Consider the following 22,935-nt stretch of genomic DNA (forward strand, 5'->3'; position numbering starts at 1 on the left):
TCACTAGGAAGTCATGTGAGATAGAGCGCGCGATATCAAGATCAGTTCGAGCGTAGATTTCACAGCGTTATCAGTTACAAAAAGTTCCTTTCCACACTATATTACAAAGTAAATGGGGAAATTAGACCACCCAGCTAGAGGGCGAGATTTACAATTGAGTGCCATTTAATCAACCATGACGAATGTCGGTCATATAGAGGCTTTGCATGAACACGTGACTTACAACTTGTTGATTAGCAACCGTAACTATGGCGCCATGATAGGGGGCATGCAAAACGCACATGGCGTCAAGTCAATACGAACGAGTGCCATGCCTTCCTAAATATCGTGAAACTTTAAGTGTTGAAGATCGTGTTAAATAAGAAGAGAAGTTAAAGTTAATTTGTGGTATCGATCCCTACAATGTTAGTCACAAATTTTTTTCTGACGCGAGGGATTTATGGCCCAATATTGAGTTCCCCGATATTGTGACCTACCTGTTGTTTTCAACAAGTAGGTATACCAAGGAGCAACTGAAAGCTTACAAAAGCTTAGAATCATACCAGTATTTTGTTGCTGGATGGGTGAGGTGTGTGTATGTCGGTAAAGCAAGTACTAACATCAAGATTTTAATCGCAAAGGTTAGTATAATTATTACTTAAAACGTGTTTTTACAATCATTGTCACAATCAGTATGAAAAAAATTTGGTGTTTAATTCATAGGTAAATCATTCGCAAAGCCTGAATGACACTCCTCTAAAACCATGGGCTGCTGTATATAACAATGGGTCTGTTATAACAGCACATTGCAACTGTAAAGCTGGACTGGGAGAATGTTGTTCACATGCTGGAGCGTTGCTCTTTGCTGTTGAAACTGGTGTACGAATAGCAAAGAACAGGACTTGTACGTCTATTCCCTGTCAGTGGCTAATGCCTAAGACAGTATCAAAGATTACTTATCAAGAACTTTGTGACGTTGATTTTACTTCTTCCAAACGTAAAAAGCAAAAGCTGGATGAACATATCAATGAATTAGCTTCTAGTTCATCATCTACTACCGATCAGACAATGACAACAGACAAGCCTCGTTTGCAAAACAAGTACAAGCCGTCTGAAAATCAAATAAAGAAGTTTTATCAACATCTAAGCGACACTAAAAGTAATCCTGCAATCTTGCACTGATTTCTCCATTTAACGAAAAATTTGTGCCAAAGAGACCTGCTGTTAACCTTCCAGACCCCTTGAATAAGTTGTACTCCCACCAATTTGCTTGTCTTGAGTATGAGGAGCTAATTTCGAAATCAAAAGAAGTTATGGAGACAATTACAATCAATCAACAACAAGCTGATATGATAGAAAAAGCTACACGAAATCAAAGCAAGTCTCAGATTTGGCATCAAATGCGAATGGGGAGAATAACTGCCAGCAACTTCCACAGGGCTTGTCGCACAAATCCTGAAACACCATAACTAAGCCTGGTCAAAGATGTTTGTTATGGTTCACAGTTTAAGTCTGATGCAACATCGTGGGGAAAGGCCAATTAGAAGAGAGCCCTAAATCAATATACACAAGTCAGCATTGACATATTGTTATTTCATGAATTGTTCATCCAGTTAATTAAGTGTTTATTGCTGCAAATTGATTGCACATAAAAAATTTTTTATGCACTCATAAACCTAATAGCAAACATGTACTCATTTGGCACAAAAATTTAATTTTCTTAATTACATGGGCTTTGCTGTGCAATATATCAAAATAAATAATTAGATACATAAATATATATCTTAATTTTATTTAGGTAATGAAAGAAAATCATAGCATCTTCTCAGTTAAAGAATCTGAATTTGTAATTGATCCAAAGTACCCTTTTCTTGGTGCAAGTCCAGATGCAATCAGTTACTGCAACTGCCATGGTGAAGGATGTGTTGAGATTAAGTGCCCATACAGTTTAAGAAACAAGACTACCCAGCATGGCATAAGTGATGGAAAGAATTTTTGTCTCACTAAGACACCAAATGGTACCTTACAGATGGACAGGAAACACCAATATTACTATCAAGTCCAACTGCAATTAGCCTCTACAAAGTTAAAGTTTGTAGATTTTGTTGTCTGGACTCCAAATGACATTTATATTGAACGAATTCAGAGAGATGACGAATTCCTTGCTGTCAATATTGAAAAAGCAAAAGAAATCTAAATTTTTGCAATTTTACCAGAGCTTCTTGCAAAGTTTCACACTTCAAAACCACTTCCATCAAATGACACATTATTGTTTTGCTATTGCAGAGTTAAGCTAGATGACACACTTGTTTTAAAATGTAGTAATGATAAATGTTTGTTTAAAATGTTTCACACGAAGTGCTGTGGTTTATCTCGAAAGCCGGCAGCAAACAAACCATGGTTCTGTGTAGACTGTAGAAAACTTTTGTAGAAAGGGAGAAAATGTAAAAAGTTCACTAGCAACTATTTCAGAAGCAACTTCTGAGCCAATTATGCCAAGTTATGATGTTTGCAATATTTATTATTTATCTGTTTCAACATATTTTAGAATAAATTGTTCATGTTTAATGTTGTCGCACTACTCTAAAGAAACTACTGATGGACAACAATTAACTAAAGCACAACATACTGTAGCTATCTTGTCAAGTAAGCAATGTTCACCATCATCTGCTTGCAAATAGTCGATTGGAGCTATTCCATGACCAAGAATTGTGTATTTCTGACAAACACTGCCAATAACTCGCTCCACATGTATGCGAACATTAGCTATGGATCTTGTTGTTTCTATCTCTACAGGTGACAGTTGAGCCTTGCCTTTAGTAAAAGCTTGAATCTTAATACTTGCACAGTATAATCCGGCACTGTCTGCAATGTTAAATCCCCTGTCTGCTAGAACTAAGTCACCAGGAACCAGCTTGTTTAATATGCCTGAATGTTCAGTAATAAATTTGTCTGACGCCCTACCACCCCATGCTCTTGATATAAACGATACTGTACCTTGTGGTGTAATCCCTATCAGAAACTTTGCAGTATTATGATGTTTATAAGACGACCAAGTATGGGCTCTAGCTAAAAAATCGGAAGGGCGGTCGATAAATATTTCGAAGCAATCGATTATGACAGCACAAGAAGAAAACCTTTCTCTAAAACACATTGGAAGTGTCAGTCTTAATTGTTCTCTATCTGGCCAATGAATCAGAAATTTCATTCTTGAAAACATAACATCTATGCAGCTTTGAAACACTCTTGATACAGTGGATGCATGAATGCCAAATCTGTAGCCAAGATCTTGAACAGGTAAGTTTAACCGTAATCGCATTAGAGTCAATAACATTTGTTGAAATCTTGTCAAGGAATTTCGCATTACAAGACCTGGACTTATTAGCTCAAGAATTCCCATAAACACAGCCATATTTGGTAGACCAGTGTAGAATCTAAGCTTTTCATCATTAGTTAGATCTTCGCCAAAGGATCATTAGTAGAGTTTCGTGGTTTTTCTTGAAGCAAATCGATATCGATTGATAGCAAATCGGTTTGCACTTCGATACTTCGTGTGCTCATATACTCGGTCTGTGTTTCTTGTGATTCTGTATCTAGGTTATCAGCTTCTAAACCTTCCCCCATATCATTATTTATGCCAGAATTACATTCTAGATGATATCTTGGATCAGTTAGATGACGAAAGTGAGGACCATCTAGACTGGAAAGTATGTCTTGCGCAACCTAGATCTAGCTTGCGCAATTTCGGGAGAAATGCGCGTCCTGACGCGCAGATTTTAAAAAATTTCTTGTTCGCCGCGCATTTGTGAAATTTGCCGCGCAGTGCGAGAAATTATTGCGCAATATCAGCACATGTGCGCTGTAGCGCTGTTGTTTCCGTTGAAAAAAATTGTTGCCTGTTAAATGTCAATCTTACAAGCTGTTTTGACAGGCAAGTTCCGTTAATTGGTTGGTAAGCCAATAAGCGTTTGATGACTAGAAATATGATATCTGAGCAGATTAACTACACATTCTTTGCTTTCGTTTTTCGAGCTTTCTCTTTTTAAGTGACTTCAAGGCAAACCATATCGATTCTTCGGTGTGTTCTACGGTCATACGTGATATTTAATTAAACCAACTTGGGGTGTTCAAATTTGTAAGGTACTGATACAAAATTACAAATGATAAAAATTCTGAAAGCATTAACGCTTCTAACACTAAACGCCCGGGGAAACAAGTTATTATTTAACAGTTATGTTTTTTGTGTAACCTAAAAGTAGTGGTACGAAAGGATTTCTTGTATTACAAACTACAAAGCATGTTTTAATACATTTAAGGCAAATAAAATTCACAATCCTTACATAAAACATATTGATAAATGAAGCAATTTATAATTAAAACCGGTTTGCTAACGAACTAACAGGGCTTAGCTCGCTATTATTTGGTGATAAAGCGAGATTTTTTGACAAACTTTTTAATCTATTTGTTTATTTATTTTTACTAGATGGCTGAGATTCAAGCAGTTAAATCAGGTAAATTCACGCGTTACAATAGCCGAAAATTTTCCTAACAACAATATACACAATATATATCAGCCATTGATTGATTGCAGGAGCTGATTCGGTGATTCCTCGGCAATATTCTCTTCTCACTAAGAGTACCAAACCAACATTTGTGTGTTGCTAAAAACTAGTGCTGCTTGCCTTTGATACCAAAAAAACGTTCATTACATTATCTTAACTTATGTTTTCATTGTTGTTGCCTAATTACTAGTTTGCGTTTCATGCAAGAAGGAATGTGGAAGCCATTTTTGCAAAGTTTGCAAAAAAACGTGCCACGCAATTCCGCCTTGCTCAACATCAGCAGGTGATGATGAAGGTTTTGGTGCCCAGGTCTTGTGTAGTGGCTGTGCAAAAACTGAGACAGCAGCAGTGGCAAAAAATAAGCAGCAAACACTGTCTAAGGAAGGTAACAGAACAATTATCTAGTGTTAGAATGTTAGTCGTGTGTAAGAGTGATCGTGTTTGCGTCACAAAGAAAAGTGGCATGACATTGTCAGTGGGTTTTATAAAATCAATAGTAAACAACCAAGATTGTGGCTATCGACACATTTGTAACCATAAATATTGTGTGTTATAGAGTTTCAGTTTGCCAACATGTTTAAAAGACATAGCAAGCAGCAGAAAACAGGACCAGAAGCAAAGCGAGCAAAGAGTGGACACGAGAAAACCCCAATGGGCTTTGCTTACTTTGTTTTAGGCAAGGCAACACAAATTTTGGCTTGCTAGAGGGAACAAGTCCTCTCTAGCAAACCATTTAAAACTCACAGCGACAAGGGCGAAAAGACCTTAGCAAATGACGCTATTAGAGAAGATTCCCCTCTTGCTAAATCTGCGCTACAGGCGTACAAAATGCTTAAATCAGCTAGGTAAATGAAAATCAAGTTCCCAATTCCCAAATTGGGAACTGCACTTACATTGTGTATGTTTTCTATGTTAATTGTATTTTCAGTACAAGTGCAACAAAAGTGTGGTGGTGACGGAATGGGAGAACGGATAGAAATTATGGAAGTCGATGAAAGGTAGCTAAAATGCTCATTCCCCTGCGTGAACCATAAAATAACCGAATATCACAAACTGCATGCATGTTATATAATACATTTCTTTTACATATACAGTGATAGCTTTTTAAAATTATGAATATTAAATTGTTTCAGAGAGCTTGGTAAGGATACGGCTGGACATGCAACTGACGAACTTTCGTGCAAAATCGTTTCTGGTGTCAGTGAATCTGAAAGTTGGGAGGAAACCGATGAAAAAGATGAGAGGTTTGTTAGTGAAATACGGCATTTTTCTTGCATTATAGTATCTGATTTTACGACATTTTGTCACGATATTTTGTGAAATTTATGCCACAGTGGTTGAAAGTGTTGACTTTTTAGTTCAAGGCTTCCAATAATTCACTTGTTCGGATAAGTAATTTCTACATTACAAATTTCTTCAATTTTTTAAAGAAGAGGCCGTTATTGAATCTTTATATAACGATTCCTCATTTTATTCAGCTGTCGGCCAAGAGTTTTGTCTCGTCTTTGACATATTTTATGCGAAATGCGGAACTGAGGCTGTTGCCGAATCTTTTTACCGGGTGGTGGATAAGCAAGAAATGGATGGTGGGCAAAGCATAAAAGTGCTAATGAATCGTGCTAAAGTTGATTGGAGTTTACCATCTGTACTTCAATGCGACGCAGCACTGAACGAAATGGCAAAACTTTACATCAATGGGGACAAGGAACGTGGTTTGTCCAGACATATGATTCCTGTTTTTACAGACCGATGAGCATGGCAAAAACACGAAGGAGAGATGTCCAAGGTTTTGCAACGCATCGTAACATCACGCCTTAAGCTACCTTTCCTCTTTTAACCTTAGTCAAACGTCAACGAGTATGCTTCGTGCAGTTATAATCAAGAAGTTTTCAATCCAAATCTGGCAGCAGATCGTAATTGTTTATCAATTGAAAAAGCTCCCTTGCTTACCATCTGCCTGCTGATTATAAACAATTATTAACTGAAAACCTTTTCTGTCCACAATCTGGCTGCTGATTATAAACAAAGATTAACTAAAAAATCTTTTTTGTCCACCACCTGGCTGCTGATTATAAACAAAGATTAACTAAAAAATCTTTTTTGTCCACCACCTGGCTGCTGATTATAAACAAAGATTAACTGAAAAACCTTTTTTGTCCACCACCTGGCTACAGATTATGAACAAAGATTAACTGAAAAACCTTTTTTGTCCACCACCTGGCTACTGATTATAAACAATAATTAACTGAGAAACCTTTTTCGTCTAGCACCTGGCTGCTGATGATAAACAAATATTAACTGAAAAACCTTTTTTGTCCACCATCTGCATGCTGATTATAAACAAGTATATGAAAAACTTTTTTTGTCCACCATCTGGCTGCAGATTATAAATATTTATCAACTAAAAACCTCCCTTGCTTACCATCTACCTGCTGATTATAAACAATTATTAACTGAAAAACCTTTTTTGTCCACCATCTGCCTGCTGATTATAAACAATTAATTGAAAAACCTTTTTTGTCCACCATCTGGCTGCAGATTATAAATATTTATCAACTGAAAACCTCCCCTGCTTACCATCTGCATGCTGATTATAAACAACTGGTAACTGAAAAACCTTTTTTGTCCACCATCTGCCTGCTGATTATAAACAATTATTAACTGAAAAACCTTCTACTCCACAATCTGGCTGCTGATTATAAACAATTATCAACTGAAAACCTTTTTTGTCCACCATCTGCCTGCTGATTATAAACAATTATTAACTGAAAAACCTTCTACTCCACAATCTGGCTGATGATTATACAAAAGATGGTTCCTGATTGTTTTGTTTTTTTTTTACGACGTATTTGACGACGTCAGTAAATCAAATTTATTTGGTGCCTACCTTTTATCGTATCATACGCTGTGATGAAACGATGAAACAGATGAATGATAAACATACGTGGTACGTTGGTCGTTCGACTCGTTACATAATATCTAAGGTAAAGTGGCATTTTTTTGTGATTACACATGACACATCCTCACGTTGTAAAAGGAGAATTGCAAGCTCCAACTTAAGGTAAGCTACAGCTATACACATGTATCATCTTTTATGTTATGTTTCATAATTATTTGCAATTGCAAACTATCAAAAATGGAGTGTGATACGGAAAAAATAAAACTGGCATCTCGCGAATATTTAATGGCTTCGCAGCGCAAAGTCGAAAATCCGCCGCGCAAAATTTCTAAAAAAAATTGATCTAGCTTGCGCAGTTTGCATACTTTCCAGTCTGGGACAGCAGCATTCATGTCAATATGTGAATTTGTAAAAGATTTTCCCAAATTTCTGCGGTGGCGCTGATTATAGTTTCTATCATGCTTTAGCAAATTACTATGAAACGATCAAACATTCAATTAAAATCAATGTTGCCACATGAAATTTTAGAAATTCATGCTCCTTTGCGTCAAAAGTTCACAAAAATTGCAAAAAGTTCATATTACATCTAATTTTTAAGATCGGAAGTTAACGGATTAACTCGAAGATTTTCGGAAAACCTCGGACATTTTCGAAAACCCTCGGAAGTATTCGAAAAACATCGGATTATCTTAAAATCGTCGTTGTTTTGAAAGAATTGTCAGCTATGAAGATTTTTTTTTAATTGAACTATAATTTATCTATACATTCTTTATGAAAATGATGAAAATACAAAAATACGTAATATTTAGAAAAGTTCACAAAAGTTTTAAACTTTTAACATTCATGAAATGTTGAAGAAACAAAAAGTTCACAAATCTGTGAACAGTGTTTGGCAACTTATTTGGACAGTAAGCATGACAATGTTACCTCAGTTGGCTATCAGTCAAAATCGGTCAAACCAATTACACAGTAAGATAAAACCTTAAACGAAACAATTACACGAGAGCAATTAGACACCCTTATCGGTCCGGCCACTCCTCTTATCGATCGATATTATTCCAGATCGTCTACTGACCTGGCTATTGACCAATGGAATGGTTTTAATTAGCCGTTCTTGAACTCCGTTATCGGTCGAACCAGTCGAGCCACCACGCTTATCGGTAGGTTAATATAATTCCAGATATGTTAAAATCTAGTGATCTGTTTGCTAACGTGATATTTACGTAAGATTTCAGATATAAAACAGAATTTTGACAATGAAATTCAAACGATTGTACATCAGAAATTCAATGATCGCAAAAAATTTTAATCGTTAAATTTGATAAGTAATTTCTGAACTATAAACATCAGTCGCGAGACTGATTTGACACCCTAGATCCACCCCTGATTTAAATAATGTTAAAAGACATTAAAATCAGACAGTTATATGATACGTTTCAGAAATGAGCAGAAAATACATTGTACACAGTGATATACTCACACTCCCTTGCAATGTGCGAAAATCGTCAGAAATTTAGTATTTTCAAAATATCATTAAAAAAATAACAAAAGTACACTACCGTTTCTCCAAAAATAGAAATACCAATGACGCTTCCATGTAAAATCATTACAAGTCATGTGTGTTTAGATTTATCGGTCGAGTGACAAAGGACCTAAGTTTCTATGATTTGAGCACGCGACCTTTCACGTGCAAGAAAAGTGTAGACACTCGGCAAGTGTATGACTCGTGCTACAGCAAACAGTGAGCATGAAGCACATTTTTGAAAACTTAAGCAGTTTTTAAAGTTTGATGTAAATTACTTAAATATGTATTACTTTTTGAATTATGTTCATTTTGTGACAACACATTTACCACGCTATCCACATGTACACCCGTACCTCCTTTTTTAGTTTTAAATTTCATTTGGCAACACTTATTTTAGATCGAAAATATAGTTAGAGTTTATGAAATGTAAAATATTGCCGAAAAATACTCATAAAAAATCGCAGCAGGCAACAACTATTCTTTACCCAAATCAAGGAAGTGCAACCAATGGTGCTCAAATTTCCTCGAACATTCGCTTTTGGAACAATCCACATGAAATATGGATATTATTCATATCATACGAGCACCAGCGAGGGTGCACTCTAATCTCGACAGTGTAGATAAGCTAGAGAACATTCGAGAACATTCGCCGTCTTCCATGAACTGTGTATAGTAAACAGATCAATAAGTCACATAAGCTACTAAGATTTACACAAAATGTTTGTGATTTTTCCTCCACCCTTTGTATCAAATATTTTAAACAAATATCGGAATTAATGTGCCCTTTTTTATTGCAGGCTAATAAACAAGACGATGAAAATTGGTGGTTGACATTTACTATGTTTTAAAATTTTAGCTATAATATTCAAACAAAATGTTTTCTTGAATATTAAACACGCCATTTCAATACTTTTATGAAATATATTATGAAATGTAATCTTCAGAATTTTTTACTCTCATGCTTGAAGTTTCATGGCATGCCCAATCCACGTGGATAGGCAGCTGCTGCGAAATTTTCATTCACCATCACCAACCTGTATTACCTACTGCAGGAACAGTAGACTTTGAAAATTATATCAACCATCGTGGATTTCAAAGTGCCTAATTAATCTAAGTATTATGTTATGGGCAATTAGGATAATAGAAATGGGAGTTGCGGATACTGTGATCATCATATTACATTATCTGTACTGGGGTGCACCAATGGAAATAGATTTATCTTTGGGCAGAGACCAATACAAAATATTGCTTAATATAACTTTGTACAACTGATTATGTGAATAAAACAAACAACAAACATTAAATGAAGCATACCAGGTACTGTATTCAATAGAAACATAATGAAATAGAGCATCAGCGAACAAAACAGAAGATTGTAGTTCAGAAGATACAAGTATCTTCAATACAAGGGCGGCCAAAGCTTGATAAATAAGGGCGCTATATCTAAATATTAATATTGTACAATCTGTAATAACGATTGATTTCAATACAAAACAATACAAAGTATGCGCATATATGAACTATTATTAGCCCCCCCCTGCTTAATTTAGTAACAAACCTAAAAGCAAATGCAACATCCCATAGTTGCCAGTAAAAATGAAGCACTTCAACGTTAGCAGATTAGTTGATGATAACGTTGTAATGATCAGAAATGACAGGTTACTTCAAAAACCTCTGCAGAAGAGAGAAAACAGATGCAGTTAATATGTAAATTAAATCTACCGTTGTTAAAATAAAATAATTTGAAATAGTAAAACCATTTTTCACATTTTTATTTGTTTATAAATTGTTTTTACAAACTTAATACTCAATTAACTACGTAACTATGATCATTTAATGACAAACAACATTTCTTAATATAATAATTTATGCATAAAAAAGCTATCTTATTCACATAAAAGATATATTTGAGCATTTTGATAGTATTGCAGTTTCCAAAGAGGTCAAAAAAAAGCAGTGGAATCATTATGAATGCATTATGCAAGATGAGATAAAATCATAAAGATGACACAAAAAGATGTAGAATTTTGGACGTTGGAGACAAATTATCGTGTCTTTGTATATAATACTTCATAAGAAGAAATGTGCTCAACGAGTCCCAGAGGAAGAATACATTTCCAATTGATTGTTTGTTTTTGCCAAAACAGACACTGCATATTTTGGATATATTGCATTGCTTTGCATGCAAATTGTGTTGTATGTATTAAAGAACTTTAAATCAATAATTCAGTAAAATTTATGAAATTAACATGGCACTTCAAAGGCAATATAAGTACTTTTTATAAAAATTGCATCTTTATCATGTTATTCAAATACTTCTGTGTTTTGATGATAAGAATTATGAAAGTACTATAAAGTTTGTATCCTGAAGCAAAAATTATATATATGGTTTGTTGTTATGCTAGTTTTTACTTTAATAAATTACATGTATAACACAGAACTCATTGCTTTCATCGAAAACCTGTATAAGCATCACCTTCTAGCTTGTTTATTGTCACAATGTGTACAACATCTTGAGTAAAAAACAAAAGACTTAACATGATTTTCTCTGTGAGTTGCAACAATGCAAAGATAGAGCATAAATAAAGCTTTCTCTGTCCAGAGATATCCAAAGAAGAGAATTATTTTTCTCAATAAAAATGAAAACTGGGAAAAGTTCATGACTTCATTTATTGAGCCTAGGTACGGCCAAGATTTTTCTAAATAGAACCTTCAACATGCAGACAATATCTCTGTCAAGAGTCAAAATTTCAAATACTATCTGGGGTAGTACCAAATACTATCTTTGGTAGTACGCATGTCCCCAAACAACCCTTTATAGTGGCTCACATGTTCACGACTCAAAATGCCAAAGGCAGATAAGGAAATGGATCCACCCAGGGTAGCTATAAGATTAGGGTTGGGTTCAAGGAAAGCAAAGATTGAGTTTTAAAACAGGGTAGGGGGAAAATTGAGTTTTAGAAGTTTAGGAATACATACACTAAGGATGGAACTAATATAATGAATGAATTGAGATAAACATAGAAAAAACAAAAGATGCACTGCATCACTTACCTTTTTGAGCTGACAAATTACCACGAATTAGGGAAAGTGCTGATAAAACTGTTCCTGTAAGTAAAGCAGAAAAACACATTTTATTGAATATTCAATGACAGAAAATGCCCTTGGCCATATTATTTAATCCCACAATCCAGTCAAAATCATATGAAGCAATGAAATGGCCAGATTCAGCATTTAATTTTGTCAAAATTTAAGAACCACAGCTGATGTTTCTTTCAAATCCCTTAACACAAGGCAATCAATGTATTCTTGTTAAATGTATTACTATTAGACATATTTTCTGTTGTCACATACCCTAGTTTTGCATTTTCACAAATATGTTATAACTTATAAAAGATTAGTGATTGGTTTCTTCCAAGAAAGCAAATTGCAGTGACGCATTGCAATGACTCGTCCAAGTTAGAAAAATATTTGACCATATAAAGGATGCACTCTTCAGAGCACACTTCTGAGCACTCCTGCATCAACTATGCAGCTGTGACATAATTCAACTTTTAACTGACTTAAGGCTCTTTTCCACTCATCGCAAAACGTACTCGCAAGCTCACTGCGAGTGCCTGCGAGTGCCTGCGAGTTACTCGCAGCGAGCTGACAATGAATTGCAGCATAGTTAAATTAGTTGAACAAATTTTTTTGTTCAACTAATTTAACAGACTCGCAAGCTCTCAGCGAGAGCATTTTGCGATGAGGGGAAAAGAGCCCTTAGTGATGCCATCACTTGTAATAATCGAGGTAATTGAGACAGTACAACGGTGATGATATCCATAGTTAAGATGTTTGTATCTATTGTATTTAATATAAACCTCACGTCGGCATGATTTCCCACAACAAATAGCTTTACAAAAATTCGTATGATGCAAATTATAAGATACATTAGCCATAATGTGCTTAAAGAAATATAAACAAACTTACTCTCTTATGTCAACAGCACGTAATAGATTTTAGAATGTCTTTTATGAAACGTCTATTGCAGAATACTATTCTGTGAGCATTCTGAGAAATACTCGTCGTGGACAGTCGTAAACAGGTGCACTTGTGCATGTCTCTCCGCGCCATTGAACAAAATTAAATGGACACGCGAAAAACGAACTTTAGATTTGATTTGCCCTTGATGTTTTTTTTTTAATTCACCACTTTTAGTGCCTATAACGTCATTGAAAATGTTAACAATATCAAAGTTCGGACGATAAATTAAGCTTCGTCGTACACAGTCTCGCAATAGCAGCACGCAAGCAAATAGCGGCGAAGTGAAAACACTTAGAGCCTGATTATATAAGAAGGCGAGCTAGCCCGTTGGACGAGAAAGCTTTTATCGACATGATATATGGCTAACCGGCTGGGGAAATTACGGCGCGCAAAAAATCGCGTGTTTACAATAACAACACAAATCAATGAAAACATGAAAACAATTCAAAATATTCATCTCATTTAGCTACTCTCGGCCACATTATTCACACTTAACTTTTATATATATTGTAATGCGCTCTCATGTAATTATGTGTTCATGTAATAATGTAGTTTATATACTGTCTGAGGCTATTCGCTATCCGGGCCAGCTCGCCTCCGTATAATCAAGCGCTTCGTTGTTGTGTTTTCAGACTTTAGTGCTCCTATAATCTTATTTTATCTTTCATAAACTGTCAAACAACAGTTCAATGACCGACCTTAATTGGTTCGCTTTTTTCCCCGGTTATTTGAAACTAGCACTGGTATTTTCTCGGCTCTGCGCGTAAAAAAAATGTGAAGAATTTGATAAGGAAAAAAATTTGCCAAACGCAAGTAATTATCAACGATGTGCCATTGAATGATAATTTCAACATGATAACGGAAAACGACTTGAAAAAATTCCCTCAAGATGAATTGTGAGATATCTTGTCACTTATCATCCTCAATGGAGTATCATAAATTTAGTCTTGCTTACTACATGTGTCTAATGCCTATTCCATGTTTGTAACTGTACATTGCAAACGGTAAAAATTAATGATTGTTATAGCTGTCTTCAAGTAATTAAAAATAACGGCTAAGTACAACGGTTGTAGATGACCCGCAGCTTATTTGGTATAAAATCACGTAAATTCAATTGTTGAAAAAACCTTCAATAATTTCTACACGAGTCCTCTCACTGTTTCTTTTAATGGGAACGCTATTTCAAAATACAAAGATATAAAATAAGCGTGTTTAAAATAGTTCTTGGAAAAAGTAGAGAGAAAATAGACTTTACTACAATGGAAATGGTGTACATTATGTCTCGATAATCTTTAGTAAGTCAATGCGTTGCAAGAAAAGGTAAACATCAAACCTAAGTACATTCTCCGTAAATGGACATCTCTATAGCACTTAAGTTCATTTTTTAGCGCGACGCGCGGCTCCAGCATTACGATAAGTTTATGGGATTGTTTTGCGTATTTTTTCTAAACATATTTGGATAATGGCTAAGAATCCTTTTAATGTTACCTAATCCTTTCCTGAGCTACAATATCTTTTTACTATTGCATCATAATGTAAAAAGCTTTCCATTTCAGAAATTTGACTTTGCTTACACTTTTAATGACGTCATAGATACACGTGCACGCTGCCGTAAAAGTGATGAATTAAAGCGGAAAATGGATGGCGGAAAATTACTTTTCACATTTAAACTGAAAAGACGCGATTAGCTAAGCCAGAGTGTGTGTGTTATTGTGTCTTATAAATTTCTACGACAGCTTGACTATAGTTTCTAAATACCATTCTCGTGCAAATCACTAGTTTCCTACGACACGAAAAGCTTTGTTTTGTGTTGAAATAAAGGCTGAAACAGTATGTTGCTCACTGATTGTTAAGTTATGGGAAATTATATTATAAATTTGGTGCTACCTTCAAAAGTAACAAATTTCAGTGTCGATTGTACATTTTAAAGTATGGCAAAAAAAGCAGATTATGTGAACAGTGCAGCCTGAGGGAAAGGTAATCCAATACAAACCGCAGACAACCAGGTCTTGGATAGTATCAAAAACCATGTCAAGCCGACAATTTAACCAATTCCAGCCAAAAATAATGTCCAGCCGACACTTTCTTCGGAATTTGTTTTTACCATATTTTGGATATTATCGTTCTATGTTCCATCTATTTATGTCATTCTCTCTAAGTAGATGAATTATTACTTTGTTTTGCGGTTGCTAGCATTTTGTTGCTTCCTAAAAACGACATTCTTTGCGTGTAGTTATCAAAATATTAATCCTGTAATGTAATCCTGTCGTGTTGTAAAATCACTGAGTGAAAGGCACCAGGGTAGTGAAATTCCATCACGTAGTGAAATTTGAAATATTGGAGTGGCAGCACTGTACATAACAATCTGATTATAAAGCTGTTGCGCATTTCAAATTATCACATACAGACGTGATAGTTGGTTATGAAGTTTACCTTCGTGGATTATTTGTCTGAAGTCTAAAAACTGTCAACAACAACAACGAGCATCGTTCCTGTACAAGAAGCATAGCGTGACTAAATACACGAACAATATTTATCGTTAACAATCGTCTTCAATAAAAAACAGTGAGTTTGGATAACGTGTTCATTGATTGTAGACATATAACATTGATTCCTAGAAAGAGAAATCATTTTTGCGAATAAAAATGTGTCTATGACCAAACTAGCTCAATTGCCATCGGTTTTACTAGATAGTTTTTTCGATTTTGAAATCACATCTTGAGAAGAAATCTTCGAAGAAAAAATATCTATTTTTTGAAAAAGATAACCAGTCCTCTGTATGCAACTCATATTCTTTATATTTAACCTGATCTTCTTTATAATGAAGCTTGTAAGTTAATGATTTAATATACATGTTTTTTTCTTCCATTAATTTATTTAATAAATCTAAACTAATTTCATTTTCTTTATACTTATACATATCTTTGTTTTTTATAACTTCAACCATTATATATAATTACTATATATATTATTTCATTTAAGGTGCGTTTAAATTATCTTTTGTTTTATACGATGTTTTTTCAAAATCCTTCAAAACACCTTCTATATTAGAACTAGTTTTTTTACAACAAAGAATAAAATTTCTAATCTTTTTTAATAGATCTTTAAGATTCATATATAATAGTAAATTTTTTATTTATTCAACTGAACACAATTGTTATAATAAATACAGTTGATATCTTTATCCCACTTAAGGATTTTATATACTTCACCAAATAATCTATCATCAAAAATCCTCTTTGTCTTTGAATTTTTCATATCTCTAACAGAGTGTTTTAATGGTATACCCCTCCTACTAGCTAAACGTATTATATAATAGTTATACATACTAACATTTTTTTTATTAATTAATTTATGTTTAATCATAGTACTAACAACCTTTATAAAATCATTTGTCAATTTCGCAACATATTCAAAAGTTACACACAATCTAATTTTATTATAGAACCATTTTTTCCTTGAATGAACTGATCGTTGACACTTCCAAATCTCTGGTATCCATTCATTAACTATCTTATATGAGTGAACAGAACCACAGTGTATACAAACATTCATTTTATTGTTATCTGAAATAATTTCTTGATTTTCACAACATAAGTATGTCTTAGCAGAACTATTAATATATCTATCACATATCATTTTATCACAAAAGCAACAATTTACGTAACCAAAAAACTCCTCTAACTCTTTATGAATCAATTTATTACAATACATATAATATAATATAATATTATATCTTTAAGTAGTTTTATATAATAAATATCCAGATATAACACCAATCCCAACCTTTGTAATAGATTGATAATTTTTCATATTCTTAGATGGTTTGTAAAATTCATTTAATTGTGGTTCTCTATGAAATGTTAACCCATTGTAATGTATCGTTTTTACTTTTCTAAGTGCATCTAAAACTTTGTTTGTAAGTTCTATATCATCATCAGCATATTGAAGTTCTTGTCTTAGCTGTTGTATTTTATCATGCTGCTTGACTTCATTTTCATAGAATGCCTCTTTAGCTCTTTGTAGTTTTTCTAGAGACTCATGGTATCTTTTCATTTCCTTAGTGTAACCGTTTTTATCAAGTTTATGAAATAGAAAGCTGGCTAAAGAGAAACCAAGACCATTAAAAATAGATCCAAAAACTGTTCCAACCCCACTAGTAATAACACTTGTCATATATATTTATACAGATTTAAATGGATTTTCAGGAACCCATTTTTTATCCTGAGCATATTTAACTAACATTGTTGATGCTGTAACAGCAACAACCAGTTTAGCAAAATCTTTAATACTGTTTGTGTCTGTTAATTTTTGACCTAGTAGTTTTTTAGACGCCATAGAAATACCTACAGCAGTTGTTGTCAGAAGCGCTGCATCAAAAGCTTCATTCATACATTGTTTCTTAGTCATAGTATTACTCATATATAATAGGAAATATTTTATTCAAATGAGTCTAAATTATATTGTTTATTTTTTGTATCAAAACATGTTTTTCACTAGTTGTTTCTTCTTTTGCTTTATCGTTTGTTAATTTTTCCTGTCTCTTATCATTTTTCCTTGTATAATAGAGACTAGTAATAGCGGTTAACACTCCAATAGTTCCAAATAAAAATCCGTAATTAATATTCCATCTATTATCTTCAATTTTCTTTTTATGTTCTAATTCAATCCTATCTCGCACCTTTTTTTCTTTAGAAGCTTTCGATTTAAGAGCTAAGCGTTTACCAGCTTCAACTCTAAGAGGGTCTTTCTCTTTCTTAACTGTAGTTATCTTTAGGTTTTCTTCTGATATATTATATAATACTGTAGATTTTGTTCACAGATAACTTACAGATAACTTATAGATAACTCACAGATAACTTATAGATAACTCACAGATAATCTTATAGATAACTCGCAGATCTTTATATTTTTTGTTATATTTACTCACCATACCATCTATAGGAAGACAAAAGTCAATTATAATATCATCAATAACTTTTATGTCTGATAGAAATATCACTTCATCATAAGCTAATCCTCTTAAATAGGATCTTATAGCAAAAAGTATTTTTTCATATGATCGATACGAAAATTGACACATTTCTAAGTTATTATTAATCTTACTCTTAACCATATAACCTTGAACTAAAGCACCTAGGCCACTAAGGGTGGCTATAACTATCGGGTTGACGGTTATACTACCAACAATACCACCAGTCGAGACTAGAAAAATACTTCCCATGTTTAATGATAGTCTAATTTTATTTAATTTATTATACTTCCATTTATAACAGGTATATAACTTGTGATAGTACAAACACAACTTTTTCAGCTTTTCAAATTCCTCTTGACTCAACTCACTCGAAATATGATTAAAATCTAGAACTTTTTTCATATTATATTATAAAACATATTTAACTAATATGAATGATGATAGCGTTGATATACCGAGTAAAGTAAACATATCTGTTTGATGTGGATTTTATTTACTATCATTTTTGTATGTTTATGTACTACTGGTTTTTTATGCACTTCATCTAGAGTATCTAGGTGTTGTGAGGCTGTATTATCTTGATGCACTTTTTTTGGTTCTTCCTTTTTAACTCCATAATAATTTATTTTAGAATTAATACCGAATTTCATAGTTTTATTAGCTAATGTTAAAATATTATTATACCCATCAATCTTTTTATCTAATATAATCATACGACTGGGTATTAAAATCATACCAGGGCTGATTGCCATATTTAAAATAACATTCGTGTCTTTTATACTCTTTCTCATGTTAGATATCAATACAGTCGTATCATTCTGTACAATAGTATCCTCTAATAATTTCCTAAAAACTTATTGAGTTTGCATGCTCTTAGCTCCATGATTAACTATTGACCATCGTGTATCTGCTTGTGATCCAAGAATTGTATAATCAAAGCTTTCAATGCTCTCTTGCAAAAGAACTTTTCCTATTTTTGTAATCCCTTCAGAATGATATGCAATGAAGCTTCTATAATCAGTAGTCGAATATTGAAAATTAACAAAATATCCCCATCCACTTTCTCCATCAGCGTCTTTAGTGGTTGAGAATTTTAAAATACCTTTATAAGGTATTTTAAAAAAGTCATATTGTCTAATAACGATGGATGCTTCATAAATTTTCGGATCTGATAATACAAATGGTATTCCACAAGGCTTTGTATAATTCTACTTTTATTGAAATTTAAATGATTAAGCACAATACCACATAAAAAACTGGCAACATATGCTCCACAAATCATAGCGTAGTACGCTTCTTTTTTATAATTTAAATGACTCTTAATATTGTATCTTATACCTGTAGGTTGTTCTTTTCTACTTTTAATTTCACTTGAGCACGTGGCTTTTATAATCGGTAAACTACTAATAAAATAATCATTCTCTGTGACATACAATTTAAAGTTACAGATATCAACATTTACCGGCCTTTGAAATGTAGGTTTTACAATAAACTTTGAGGACCACCTATGTAACATAAGATCGAAATAATCCTGACTATGACCTTCATCTCCATTAACAGCTGCTATAAGATTTGAAAACAAAGGCTTTTTAGTTGTTTCTAAATATATTTTTGGCCATGTTGATACATTTTTTAAATCATCATCGCCTAATTTTATAGCATTTTCTTCTATTTGCTTGTTTGACATATAATATAAGCTATCTTATAAATGATAAAGTTCACTGTTTTTATAAACAGAGATAGTACAAAAATTGACTTACAAGAAAGTATAGTAACATCTAACTATTCATATTTATATATCAAAAAAGCTTATGTGTATTGGGAATATAAAAATGTGAAATTAAATAATACTTTAGCTTTTACAATAGGCACTATAAAATATAATATAGATGCTGGTTACTGGACTTTTAAAATGCTTAAAACGTTTCTTGAGTCTGTTAACGTAAAGCTTGAGATGGTAGAAAACAACGGAACTTGTAAAATAACTAATAATAATGACGAGGTATTAGTATTGTCTGATACTCTTATTAAAATGTTAGGTTTTAATGATACCATAAAAACTATGAAAAAAGGTATCGTACAAAATGGTGTTTCTAAAGTGGATATAAACAGAGGATTAAAGTGTGTGCAAATTTCTTCTAATATTGTAAATTCAAGTTATAATTATAACCATAAAGGGGAAAAAAGTAATATAGCTTTAACTTTACAGGTAATAACAATTCAGTCGTTATTTGGTACTGTATACGAATACAATGATATTGAATCTAAAGTTACACTTATAAAAGGAGTTTTTAACGAGCTAATATTTAATATATTAGATCAAGATTTTAACCCTGTTAATGTAGGTAGTATTCTACTAGAATGTTATCTTGAGTAAGTTAAATGGATGAAGACATTAAAATTGAGCAAAGTTTAAGAGATATATATTATGATCCACAAACAGGTTATCAATCAGCAGAACGGCTGTATCAGAAAGCATTAGAAGAAGGTATAGATGTTAGTAGAAAACAGGTTAAGGAATGGTTAATATCTCAAGACACATATACTAGATATAAACCTATTATTAGGAGATATAAATTCAGACAAACAAGGGTAAACTATCTTAATGAACAAATACAAATGGATTTAGTTGATATGGGTTCTTATAAGTATAAAAACAATGGTTATTATTGGATATTAACAGCTGTTGAAATATTAAGTAGATATGCATTTACTATCCCTGTTTATAGGAAAGACACAAATAATATGACAAAAGCTGTTGCAAAACTATTAAGTCAATTTAAAGATAGATTTAATGATTACCCGAAACTAGCTCAATTTGATGATGGTAAAGAATTTTATAATGTAGGTATCAAATTATTATTAGAGAAACATGGAATTAAGTACTTCTCTACTAAAATTGATAAAAAGACTGCGATTGTCGAACGATTCAACAGAACGCTTAAAACATCTATGTGGAAATATTTTTACAGTAAAGGAACATATAAATGGATTGATATATTGGATGATTTAGTATATAAATATAACAATACAAAACACAGTACAATCTTGATGAAGCCTAAAGATGTTAATAAAAATAATAAAGATGAAGTATGGAATACATTATACGGTTATGAAAATGCTGATTTACCATTACCTAATATTAAAATTGGTGATATGGTTAGAATATCAAAGTATAAATCTATATTTACGAAAGGTTATGAAGCAAATTTTACAGAAGAGCTGTTTAAAGTAACTAAAGTTATTAGAGGAGATCCGAATTTATATGAGATAGAAGATGTAGAAGGAGAGCCTATAATTGGTAAATTTTATGAAGAGGAACTATCAGTTGTGAATAAGAAAGATGATGTTTATACAGTTGAAAAGATATAAAAACGTAAGAAGGTTAAAGGTAAAAAGATGGTTTTAGTTAAATGGTTAGGTTATGATAATAAACGTAACAGTTGGATTCCTGAAAGTGAAATACAAAATATAGAGTAATCTATATAATCACAGAAGAAGGTTATGATTATATTGAATTAGAAGATAATAAGCAAGAAGATAACGATGATAATAAAGATCAAGAAGATTATAACAATGATAATGAATATTATGAAACGTCATTTAATGATGATAATTACGGTGTAACAATAAGAAAAAAGACAAATAAAACTAATACCCTTCCTGATGTTCCTATTAATTCCACTCCTATTTTAACAAAAGATATTATTAGACCAGAAAATGAAGTTTCTTTTGCTGTTGAATCTTTTATTAAAAAAATTATAAAAAAGAGTTTAATAACCTAAAAAGTATGGCAGTTTCTGAAGGTATAAATTTTAGATTAAATTTAGGTAAAACTAAGTCGAATCATATTACTTACAGACCATTAAATACAAAAAATATTCGAGGTAATAGTATAATTGTTTTAAAACGTAACATTAATGGAATATTACAATATAATAAAAATACAAATGCTAAAGAAGCTGTTAAACAATTTAAAAACGAAATTAAAAAAATTATTAATTTGCAATATGAATTTTTAAGAACTGAAGAGAGTATGCCTATGGTTGATTTAAATAATCAATATACAGATAATTTCAACCAAGTAACTGGTGAAGAACATAGAGAACATAAAGGTGTAATGATCCCCTCTGGAACTATTGATAAAAGAACACGCCCACAATTCATAGAAGCACAAATAAATCACTTTGCTGAAGAGCTAAACAAAACTATAGCTAGAATAGATGAAATAGAAAATGAAAATAGTATTAACAATAATATTGATGAATTAACTAATTTGCATGAAAGAGCTGCGGAATTAGAAATTATAATTAGAGAAGAAGAAGATCAATTAGAAAAAGAGGATGTACGAGATAAACAGGAAGAAGACATTACTAGATTACAACTGTTTAAAGAATGGATTAAGGAAAATATCCCAGGTTTATCAGCTTTAGTTATATCTATTGCTGGTATAATTACAACAATTATTATTGGTGCTAGAAAAGCAATCCTACAAGGTGCTCAAGCTACTAGTAAATTTTCTAAGGCTTTAGCAAATCTAGATAAAAAATTATGGCCAGTGTTAGGACCATTATTGAATATTATCGCTCAGGCTATATCTTGGGGAGCTAAAGGTTTGGCATGGTTAGCTTCTAATATTTGGGTTTTAGCTATTGCTGCTGCTTTGTTAATATATGATCAGTATAAACAAAGAAAAAAATAAAATATGTTTTAATATATATGAACAGATTACAAGAAGAGCTTTTACCCGGCTATAAAAGGAGTACTATGACAAAAATTAAAGGTGACTTTTTTTAGTATAACCTTTAACCCTAATAGTGTTAGACCGAAGGAACAAATTTATATTAATTTACCAAAATTAAAATCGAATAGTTGTTTAGTTCCTGGTTGACTTTATCTATCGTTTGATCTTAAAATCAGTAATACAAAAAGCCACATTCTAAATAATTTAAGCCAAATTTTACAACAT

At 32.6% G+C, this 22,935-nt stretch overlaps 1 protein-coding gene and 2 long non-coding RNA genes across 3 annotated transcripts; 1 reads left to right on the plus strand and 2 right to left on the minus strand.

The window, feature by feature from the left end:
* Positions 1 to 2,557: 2,557 nt before the first annotated feature.
* On the minus strand, positions 2,558 to 3,391 carry LOC124449008. Its single transcript, XM_046999950.1, has one exon. The coding sequence runs from the start codon at positions 3,389 to 3,391 to the stop codon at positions 2,558 to 2,560; it is 834 nt and encodes a 277-aa protein (XP_046855906.1).
* A 683-nt stretch (positions 3,392 to 4,074) lies between these two features.
* Positions 4,075 to 4,888, plus strand: LOC124449741. The gene is made up of 3 exons (XR_006949560.1): positions 4,075 to 4,119; positions 4,463 to 4,490; positions 4,732 to 4,888. It is a non-coding gene; the product is annotated as an uncharacterized LOC124449741 (long non-coding RNA).
* Positions 4,889 to 5,602: 714 nt separating this feature from the next.
* Positions 5,603 to 7,584, minus strand: LOC124449751. The gene is made up of 2 exons (XR_006949570.1): positions 7,429 to 7,584; positions 5,603 to 5,748 (listed from the first exon to the last, which is right to left on the minus strand). It is a non-coding gene; the product is annotated as an uncharacterized LOC124449751 (long non-coding RNA).
* Between the last annotated feature and the right edge of the window lie 15,351 nt (positions 7,585 to 22,935).

The sequence above is a fragment of the Xenia sp. Carnegie-2017 genome, unplaced genomic scaffold, assembly GCF_021976095.1.
Source record: "Xenia sp. Carnegie-2017 unplaced genomic scaffold, XeniaSp_v1 HiC_scaffold_23, whole genome shotgun sequence".
In the NCBI taxonomy this organism is placed as follows: Eukaryota; Metazoa; Cnidaria; class Anthozoa; order Malacalcyonacea; family Xeniidae; genus Xenia; species Xenia sp. Carnegie-2017.